Source organism: Ictalurus furcatus, chromosome 5 (genome assembly GCF_023375685.1).
Source record: "Ictalurus furcatus strain D&B chromosome 5, Billie_1.0, whole genome shotgun sequence".
Lineage (NCBI taxonomy): Eukaryota > Metazoa > Chordata > Actinopteri > Siluriformes > Ictaluridae > Ictalurus > Ictalurus furcatus.
In genome coordinates this window covers 14,815,253-14,826,538 of record NC_071259.1, presented here as the reverse complement: position 1 = coordinate 14,826,538, position 11,286 = coordinate 14,815,253, and the positions used below count along the sequence as shown (strand labels likewise).

Below are 11,286 nucleotides of genomic sequence, written 5' to 3'. Positions count from 1 at the left end.
AAAACTCATTACCATAATAATCTAACGTAACTCGAACACACACTCCAAAGTAACCACCTAACATTATAGCGCGTCACTGATTATCATAATCATATTCAAACGTGTTTAGTTACGTCTGTTATTTAAGTCAAATTTATACACCAAACCATATGCAACAGATATTTAAAAAGGTCGTTTGCGCGTGAGTTACCCTCACATTTGTGTCCGGACGAACTTAGATCCTGGCAATACATCTACACGTCGCTCTTATCACGAGTCTCACTGCGCCGCGCAGCCAATAACTGTGCTCGGTGCGCTGTGACGTCAAAGTCTCCGTAGAAAAGGCGCGGAGGGTTGCATGGATTTAGAGAACCGAGAACAGGAGTAGGGGCTGGCAAAACACAGGCATAAGACACACACACACACACACACACACACACACACACACACACAAAAGTGCACTCAACTCCTCCTCCTCAATTACTTACATTTGGCTGCGACTACACGAGGGACACATCGCTTGTGAATAACAACAGCTCCTTTTCAGTGAATATGTGGCTACAGACAAGCAATTGGCATTAAAATAGCCGCTGTTAAAGGCGTCGAAATGTTATTATTTATCATTCATTGGAGCCTTCTGCCGTGCTGAAGTTGGACATCTTTTGAAATGACAAAGCGCCGCCGAGGAAGGGAAAACACAATGAAAATGCAAACACTAGTAAAATTCGAAAGGTTGAAATTGTAGTCGAAATCCCACACCATTTCAGGATTTATTTTTATTCGGCAATGACAAAAACATGGATTTTCGGTGAAGTGCGCCTGCAACGTCCTCCATCCTCAGGAAAAAAAAACGTCGTGTTGAGTTTAACGGTGTGATGACACAAGCCTGTCCAATTGAAAATTGCTCACGAAACACTTCAGACGAGCGTTACAACAGTGGCCCCCGTTGTTGATACCTGCTCATAGCTCTGGAATGCACCGACATGCGAGTGTGTGCGTTCTGTGTGCCGTTGATGTACTTGATCTATGTCCATTTACCTACATTGGAGAAAAGGCAGTAGCGATAAGAGAACGGCAAGGTATTTGCTTCTGATTAGGATTCCTATAAGGGCGCGTTTATGAGCGAAGTCATATGAACCGCAGAGGGCCAGGACTGTATCTTACGGAAGCAAACACGTGTTTTTCGCTCCCGTCCGCGATGCTTTTCCACGGCCTGGCCGAAGGCGACATTCACGGCATGATGGAAGAAATGGAGCGCAGAGGGAAGAACGACTCGGCTGCTATCAGCTCGGCCATCGATATGGGCGAACGAGAAACGGTAGGTAATAACACATGCTGCAGGCACATTGCCTGAAAAAGTTTCCACAATTCCATTTTCACACTTTCACAAGGCCAAGGATGCGTTTAGAAGACTCTACGAACTATTTACAATTTTAAAATTAAGATAATTTACTAATAAAAAAATATTAGAACTTATATAACTTATATATATATGAATTATGAATTTTCAGACTTCAGAGAATATCACTGGTCTTTTGTTTCCATTATAATTAACTGGTAATTTGTAATAGCGTAATTTGTTGCAGAATGATATTAATGCTCACATTCTCCCTGTCATTGACATAAAACCGAACTATTAAATTATAGGCCAATTTCATGAAACAGTTTTGGTGTTTGCAAGTAGTTTAGTGATCTCTACCAAAGCATACTGACTTACTTAACGTGACATCCAGTTTAGGCCAAATGTAAGCTAGTTATAAATCCTCCATACACATAAAATAAATCAAATAATATTAAATACAGTTCAAACAATATATATATATATATATATATATATATATATATATATATGAGGTTGCTGTGGCTGAACAATGGTAATTTATTTGAACATTAAACACAAAATACATCTAGTAAATCCCACAGTGTGTGCGTGTCTATAGATTGTGTGTGGTGTGTGCTGAACAAGTTTTTATTACACAGTCATCACACACTCTTTTGATACAAGAAACTGCAGAGCCCTTATATAATAATAATAATAATAATAATAATAATAATAATAATAATAATAATAATAGTTACTTTTTATCAATGCTGCTACGTATTATTATTATGTGTATGAATGTGTGTGTGTGTGTGTGAGTGTGTGTGTGTGTGTGAGAGAGAGAGAGAGAGAGAGAGAGAGAGAGAGAGAGGGAGAAAGCGAGAGAGAGAGGCAGATAGGCAGAGTGCAGGTGCAACCATAGCTATCGTGATCAAGCATCTCTCTCTCTCTCTCTCTCTCTCTCTCTCTCTCTCTCTCTCTCTCTCTCTATATATATATATATATATATATATATATATATATATATACTTGTATATATAGCAAAATACACATCTATAATATCTATCTTAAAAAGTAGTTGTAGGCATATTAATTAATTAACCCTTCACGTGCTTCATGCCCTTTATTTTTTCTTTTTTATACACCCTGTTCAAAACGTACCAGCTCGTAGCCCCTCCGATACGGGAACTAAGCATCTCTATTCAGCCAATGTTCAGTATAGAATTTTTCACTACCAACACGACCGCAGGGATGCAAATCCACAAGAATTAGCGTTCGGAGTTTTCTATTTAATTCGCATGGAGTCGCTCGTTTATTTTAGAGACCATGCAATTTTGCACCAGTTACTGTTGCAACCTCCGATTCATAAACATTGATCAACAGCCTATTTCTACCCCTTCGTTTGCGTGATTTTCGGTTAAATTGTTATAAAATCTGCCTTTAGGACAGGTTGGGCCCAATTTTTGCTGAAACTGTATGTGGTATTTCTCCTCAGAGCATGCCGTCGATGAGCGGTGAGCGTGTGGCTCTGTGTGCCGGCTGCGGAGGGAAAATATCCGACCGCTATTACTTGCTTGCCGTAGACAAGCAGTGGCACATGCGTTGTCTGAAATGCTGCGAGTGTAAACTCAACCTGGAGTCCGAGCTAACCTGCTTCAGTAAGGATGGAAGCATCTATTGCAAGGAAGACTATTACAGGTGAGTGGCACGTGCTCATATGGGTTCTAACTTTCCAAGACAGCAATGTGGCTTCATGCAAGCCATATTTCTCTAAGTTGAGCTTACTTTTATTTTCTATAAGAATGTAGCCCCGGACACAGAATTCACACTGTGTGTAGGGCTACATTCTTAACGAAAGAAAATAAACAGCAAATAAACAGATATTAGTTAGCACTCTTAAAGCTAGCAATATAGCAGGCATGTTTGGCTGCAAACAGTGGTATCTTAATGCTGTTGTAACAGTGGTTATGTTTTAATTGGCGAAAATGGGGTAAACGTACCAATTAAACAAGGTGTCATTCAGGAGGCTCATGGCGGGCACATATTTTGTCGCAAATGCCGGTAATAATATGTACTATTAATATCTAAGACTATTAAGCGAATACTGTTTTACAATAAAGCGTTAATACCGCCACGTTATTCGTCAGAAAAAAGTAGTAAATTAAAATATTCGCCTTTATGATAATTATTGCATTTATCAGCTTGGGTGCGTTATTGTTGTTTACAACAGTAAATATGAGACTCAATATTGTACTTTTTAAAGATTAAATAACGAAACCTCAAATTTTGGTAGCAGACTAACAGAAGTCATTTTAGGGAGTTTTTTCTTGCCACCGTCGCCACCGGCTTGCTCAATAGGGATAAATTCACACACTTAAAATCTGTATCCTGTGTTAATGTTTCTGTAAAGCTGCTTTGAGACAATGTCCATTGTTAAAAGCGCTATACAAACAAAATTGTATTGAATTGAACTAGTCCATTGGAGCTTGCTTATATATATATATACCACTTGTATGTCGTTAATCTGTTCAATTTAGGCTCATGGCTGTGTCTCTCTTGTGCAGAAGGTTTTCTGTGCAGAGGTGCGCGCGCTGCCATCTCGGGATTTCAGCCTCGGAAATGGTAATGAGAGCTCGGGACTTGGTGTACCACTTAAACTGTTTCACCTGCACAACGTGCAACAAAATGCTGACCACGGGCGATCATTTCGGCATGAAGGACAGTCTTGTGTACTGCCGTTTACACTTCGAGACGGTCGTGCAAGGGGACTACGGACACTTCAATCACACGGACGTGGCTCCAAGTAAAGCGCTGGGAACAGCGGGGGCGCTCGCGCTCTCCTACTACAACGGTGTGGGCAGCGTACAGAAAGGACGCCCGAGGAAACGGAAAAGCCCTGGGCCCGGAGCAGATTTGGCCGCTTATAACGCAGGTGAGAGCTTTTTTTTCGTTGTTTTTTGTTATTTTATTTTTTTTTTATTTTTTTTTTTAGATACAAGCAGTGCTGCAATTTTACAGGTTTTTTTTTTTTTTTTTTTTTTTTTTTTTTTTTTGTCAGTCAGTCAATACTTGTTAATTTACCAGTAAAGTAAGTTTTCGATTTTCAGGCTTTCGATTTTCAGGCTATGCAAAGTGTAGGTTAATGTCATAAAGAAGACATAAAACATAGATTTATAGATTCCATAATCAAAATAATCGTTGAATAAGTCCTAGTTGTAAGATATTACATTACAATAAAGCAGTAGTAATTCTCATTTCAAATGACCTGTAGTAGGCTTACAGAGCAGACCTGGCCTGTTAGAATGCAGGTGAGCGGTGTTTTAGAATGCAAACGGTGCATCGAAAGAGTCACAGGCTGTTGGCAACTTTAAACTAGGCCTACAAAGGCTAATACACCATTGAACATATCGGCTTCTGTAAACAATACATTTAAAGGCGCTGGCTTAGCGTTATGTTTCACGTTTTCAGGCTGTGGATTCAGGGTTACGGATGAATCCCAAAATATCAGGGATTCTAAATGAATCCTGAAATATCGTAAGAAAAGACGTTATCTTGCGCTAAAAAAAAAACATAGATTTAAAGGCGATTCTCTTTAAGCAGAAGATGCAATTAACCCTAAATTGCTCAAAGATAATGTCTTAGTAAGAAGTACAAATACTTAGTAGTACTAGAGATTTTAAATCATGCAGAAGTCTGAAACATTTATTTGAACATGAAATTCATGCAATAGCACACTTTTTACCAGCAAACTGTTTGATGACTATCCAAGAGAGCTATATATATATATATATATATATATATATATATATATATATATATATATATATATATATATATATATATGTATATATAAAAAACCTTTGGTGAGAGGAAAAAGGTAGAAAGGATGATGGGACGCACTTTTGTGTATACAATCTTCAACGGCAATTACTGTTGGGATACTGTGATAATGTTTATTATTTTATTTATTTTTTTATTTTATTAGTTTATTATACTGTGATAATGTTTATTATACTGTTGGGATTATCACTTTGTAATTTATATATTGATATATGAAAATAATTTGGCAACGTATCGGGTGTTTGTACTGAACATAAACTCTAAAATTTATTTAGAAAAATGTCTTCAAATGTAGCTGTGAAACAAAATGAAACAAACAAAGGAAGATAGACAGCTAAAATAGTAAAAACGAGTAAACTATTTAAACTATTTTAAAATGTCTAGGAACCCTCACTGACGATTTTTGCTTTGTTTTAAATTTGTTAATTTGTTTAATTTCTCTCTCTCTCTCTCTCTCTCTCTCTCTCTCTCTCTCTCTCTCACACACACACACACACACACACACACACACACACACGCACACACACACACACACACAAATCGGGTATATGATTTTCTGATGGCCTCAGTCAGAAGGTTATATGCTAATTAAAAATACAATTACCCCCTTACTCTCTTAGAAAAAATGCCATTCAGAGGTCCTTTGGGGTTTATTGGTTAATTAAGGGATCTTGGCTTCAAAAATGGCTCTACATACATTGAGTTCCCCCAACGGTACAACTGAAGAACACTTTAGCTTAAGGGTTCTAAATTTTCTAAGAGTGTGACCGTGTTTTTCAGGCTAAATGCACATTTTTTCTTGATTCAATTACAGTTAATTTGTTTGAGAGAGAAACTTATTTAGGACTTTTAATCTTTGCAGTCGTATAATGCTCAAAACTAGTATGAATAAACTATGCATCACTACAGTGACAACGTTTCTAAAATGTTAGTGTCCTTGAGCTTACGTCAACTATCAGCAACATGACTCGTGAACTCTTGCATAAAGACTTCGGAAAGGAATAATGACGACTATATGGATGACAAGTGGGGAATTACTTAGATGCAAGTCGAGACTAAAAGATGTGAGGAAAAGAACGCGATACAGCGTGGTTTTGGAGCGGGAGTAAAAATATAATTAAACTTTCTCACACATAAGCTATTTCACTTTCCTTTGCATAGGCCAAATGATGCCTTGAGCCCTTGCTTATAACTCATTAATATTATTTCAATATAGGAAAATATGGGAATTTTCAGCACGAAAATAAATACGGACAAAAATTAAATATAGGCTATATTTTTTTTACATGCGTGGAAAAAAATGGGTAAAATTGGTTTCATCCGTCAAAAGAAAAAAGGTTTAGGCCTAAACAGTCTAGTCCAAATACATTTTTATAAGGCCTGTATTTTAATGTTCAGTGAGATATTTTCACAGCTTTGTATGGCTTATGTTAAGTAGTCCATAGACCTATAGCTTTGTGTTATTCCATTTTACTTAATATCTCTTTACTGTGATATTAAATTCGAAAAACTCATTCCCGTGTCCCACTGAATTCCATGAGTTTCCATCACCATGTTTTTCTGGGTTCTGGTCCTGAGCCACTTCACAACTTTAAAAATGAATTTAGGGATTAGCCTAGAACAGTACAATCAATACAACAAACTGTTAGATATCAGTGAACTCCTTTCCTGCTAAATCACTGAACGTTGCCTCAGGCACGCATTGGACAGCAAGTACGGGGACATTTTAGCTTTCGATCACTGCTGTCCCCTTCAGGTTACAGAGAGAATGACAACCACGGTCGACTGCCCAGAAAGGAGGAGAAAGCATTAGCTAACATAAATTACCTACAGTTTCTTTAAAAGTCATATGAATAAAGTATTTCGAAACTACAGCTGCTAAGGACAACTGCCCCCTCCTTCCTGTTTTGCATAATGTTAAACACTGGTCAATATCATATCAGCTTGCAGTAAAGAGGGCAAACTATGATTTAATTTACTACTATAAAACAGGAAGATTCCTAGATACCACATATAATTCACTTAGACTGTATTTTGATGAACGGTAGTATTTATCAATTGCCAGATTTACATCGTTTACAATCCATTTACTCACCATGTGCAGTGATGCACACATTAAAGGTTAATTATCCGACGTGCGGTTCAGACCGTTTTTCCGTGAGTAACATTTGCAGTTGTCAGAGAAAACAGAATTCCTTAACTGCAACACTTCAACCTCTGCCAAGAATTACTGCCCACAGCTCTCTGCGTCACTGTCCTTAAAAACACTTCATTGCAAGCCGAGCCTCAAATTGCTGGGCCACATTCAAATGACTGTAGTAATATTATAAATAAATAAACCGGCACGGCTAGTATTTCTAAGTCTGAATATAAGTAAAAGTTGTTAGGCAAAACTTTGCACTTTGTTATTCTAAATTCTTCAGACAAAAAAGTTAAGTATATAAATTTGTTGATCCAAATATTATTTGTGTGTTTCTTTTTTAAATAAATCTTCTATCAAATAAATAAAATGGACATGTATTATCTATAAACTTTTTCCCCTGGTCTGTAGGGAACTGGACCCCCCCTCCAATTATTTAAGTGAAGTTTAAATGTAACAATTAGAAAAGAAAAAAAAAGAAAAAGTGCACATTATTTTATAGTCTTGCATGCTGAAGAACCAATTCACTGTCAACACAACTGATTCGGTGACTCTAAAGGTTTATTAGAAGGGAATTGGTTGGGAAAAGTCTCAGTATTGTACTGTGGTAGCTCAGCATACCTAACTGAAAATGAGGACACCAAGACTGCCTTATGTACCTGATATAATTACTGTTTAGATATTCAATATATTCACAATTGGAGACTGTTTAACATTCCACATACTGTATGAGGTTCTGACTTAAAATTAAATTAAATTAAATTTGAATTATTTATCTAATTTTTTTGTTGTTGTTTTTGTTTTTTTGTTTTTTGCAAAAACATATTGTACCAATCATTTACAATGATTAAGTGTATTAATTACATGCTACCTGTGAGACATTTTTTTTTTTATAATTAATTGTTGCATGAGCTTAAGAAATATATTTCCTGGTGTTTTCTTCAAAAAAGCACTGAGCTGCAATGAAAATGATGGGGATCCCATGGACAGAGACTCTCAGTACAATTCTGGTCAGAAGACCAAGCGAATGAGGACTTCCTTCAAGCACCATCAGCTGAGGACCATGAAGTCTTACTTTGCTATCAACCACAATCCTGATGCCAAGGATTTGAAACAGCTTGCACAGAAAACAGGTCTTACAAAGCGTGTACTTCAGGTAAGAAATCCTCTTTTTTTCTCTGTATTAAAGTTCAGCCATGACTCATGTTAATTCCAATAATGATTCAAAAACTGATTTGAATTACTACAAAAATATTAAATGAAATGAAAAATCATTGAATGGGAACCAATAGAAAAGACAAATGAAGGAATTGTTACATTCCAAAACAAAGCTGAACATGAGCCTTGCATCAAGAACCAGCTGTTTTGTCAGCTATCAATGAAAGGTAGGGAGACAAATATAGGCTGTAACCTTCTCATAAATGTGACAGATAATTGCCTGGAGAAGTAAAGAAAGAGAGAAATGAAACAAACAAAAAGACTGTTAAGCATAAAATCTCAAAGCGCTAATTATCATATCTAGAAAACAAGACAGTCATTTGCTTGGATGAGCCTGATAACCCTTTAATGAGAGCTTTTCCTTTGTCTATTTATCATTCCATTTCAAATGTTTTTTTCCCTCATGGGTTTGGCACTAACGGATGGATTGACGTGGTTTCAGGTCTGGTTCCAGAATGCCAGGGCCAAATTCCGACGAAATCTTCTGCGTCAGGAGAATAATGGGGTGGACAAAGCTTCAGATGGGTCAACTCTAGCTGGTGGAACCCCATCTGGTCCAGCATCAGAAATTTCAAATGCCTCGATGAGCCCATCTAGCACACCCACCACACTGACAGACCTCACCAACCCTACCATGCCCACTGTCACCTCCGTAATGACCTCTGTGCCAGGCACCTTGGACGTGCGTGAGTGCCGGAGTCCTTCACAGACCACGCTTACCAGCCTCTTCTGATGCCTAACACTCAGTGATAATCACCACTGACTCTTATAGCTGTGCAATTATAGAGCATATCCTGTTTTCTGATCTAAATTGTGAAAGAATCCATCACTGGTTTACTTTACTTGGAAACCACTTGATAAAGTCTGTACCATAAACACCCTTCCTAGACCTGAGGCTCGCAAATGCTGTTTGTAAAATGGTGCGATAATGCAGCTGTGATTAGTGGCACAAAACTTTCAAAGTCAAAGATGTTCCAATTTGGGCACTGTTTTCAATACAACTAACAAAATGCAAACATATGGTCATGCCAACTAGAACAATAGACAATTAAAAGACTTAAACTACATAAAATAGGGGGAAAGACAAAAACAAATTTGAAATTTGTTAAAAAGAAAAAAACTTTTGTTTGATCGTGAGCCTCTTTCAGAGTATTCAGAGTATAGAGGCAGGCATGCCTCAGTGAAAGGATGTTGATGTTTTTGTTGTTGTTTTTTGTCTTTAATGGAATCGAAGAGAAATTATTTGATTTTTTATTTCCTTCTTACCCTACTATGTTTACAGCATAAGACTGAGGATAGAAGTGCTCTTGTTATATGGGAATTAACTTCTTTCTTCAGCCTTTTATTTATGTAACTGCACACAGGGTCAATGTGGGGAAAAAAGGATTATAATGTGAATAATTTTGAGATGAAAATCATAAACAGTAAAATCCTGACTGTCACGTGCCTTAAGCTGTATTTTAGTAACCCTATACAAAGTCCATTTCTTATTGCTAAAATTAATTGAATTTTAATTTGTGTATTTTATCCATTGAGGCAACAAAGTTTGGTATCTCTGCATAAACATGAGCATTAAATCCAGGTACATACTCTCTCTTTCTTTCTGTTCCTATCTCCCTCCCTTTTGCTCTCTATCTCTCTCTCACACACCTTTTCTATATTTCTCTCCTAAGAGAAATGAAAAAAAAATAAATAATATCATATAAATGATCTTAACTCAACATCTTACCTCATTAAGAATCTACTGGATATAATAGCACAGCATCTAAAACCTTAATACATACTTCATCTTAGAAAAAAGAGTCAAATAAGAGCACTGAAAAAAAATGCTACAGCTGGGTGAATATATGTACTAGTTTTGACGGACATTGTTCAGAACAGCATAATGTAAATCAGTAAAAATGATATAAAAATTAGATGGATGATTTCCTTTTCAGTTATTAAGATGTGACAGTGTTGGGAACAGGGTGAATGTTTCCATGGTGACCATAGGCTTCTTGTTGAAGATGCTGTACGGTTTGAACTGATTCCTGAGGTGTTTCTTTGAGCATTCCTCATAATATCCCATTTGATGTAAATCTTCAATTCTGTACAAAATATATATAAACAAATTGTATCTGGTCATCCTTGTTATTGCCATAAACTGAGAAAGAAGAGGTTTTTGTAGTTGAAAATACTTCCCATTACTTTATACTCTAGATTTGGTGCCATTATTTATTCCACTGTGATCAATGTTTTCAGATTAACAGTGAATGTGTTTAGTGAAAAAATATTTAAACACTATATGACCAAAAGTTTGTGGACACCTGACTATCACATCCATATTTGGGCCTTCCCCAAACTGTTCCCACAAAGTTGGAAGCACACAATTGTATAGGATGTCTTTGTAAGCTTTATTATTACTAAAGTTTGAGTAAACCTGAAATGGGATGTCCAAAAGGCACATACAAGTGTGATGGTCAGCAGTCCACAAACTTTTGGCCATGTAGTATATGTAGATCAAAACCATAAGGTGGACATGGTTATTAGTTTTAAATAATATTTTAATATAATTCTGTTTTAAATATTATGTCGTTATATGTTTCATGACCTGAAATTACAACAGTAACAACAGTCTTAAAAGAAATACTCTAGAATCATAGAGTAATAAATGAAAGCACCAATGATAAAACAATCAAAGTCACATTGTGCTTGAATTCCAGAATTTGAATTTAAAAGTTCAGAACCTTCTTATGTCATAATAATTGAGAACAGAGAAAATCTTGATATGTTCACTAGACCCATTCAT

The 11,286-nt window shown here is 36.5% G+C and overlaps 1 protein-coding gene across 1 annotated transcript; it reads left to right on the top strand.

The window, feature by feature from the left end:
- The first annotated feature begins 837 nt into the window (after positions 1 to 837).
- Positions 838 to 10,211, top strand: lhx2b (LIM homeobox 2b). The gene is made up of 5 exons (XM_053624835.1): positions 838 to 1,297; positions 2,796 to 2,998; positions 3,865 to 4,232; positions 8,231 to 8,436; positions 8,941 to 10,211. Exons 1-5 carry the CDS (start codon positions 1,112 to 1,114, stop codon positions 9,229 to 9,231), a joined length of 1,254 nt encoding a protein of 417 aa, XP_053480810.1. The 5' UTR covers positions 838 to 1,111; the 3' UTR covers positions 9,232 to 10,211.
- Positions 10,212 to 11,286: the final 1,075 nt, after the last annotated feature.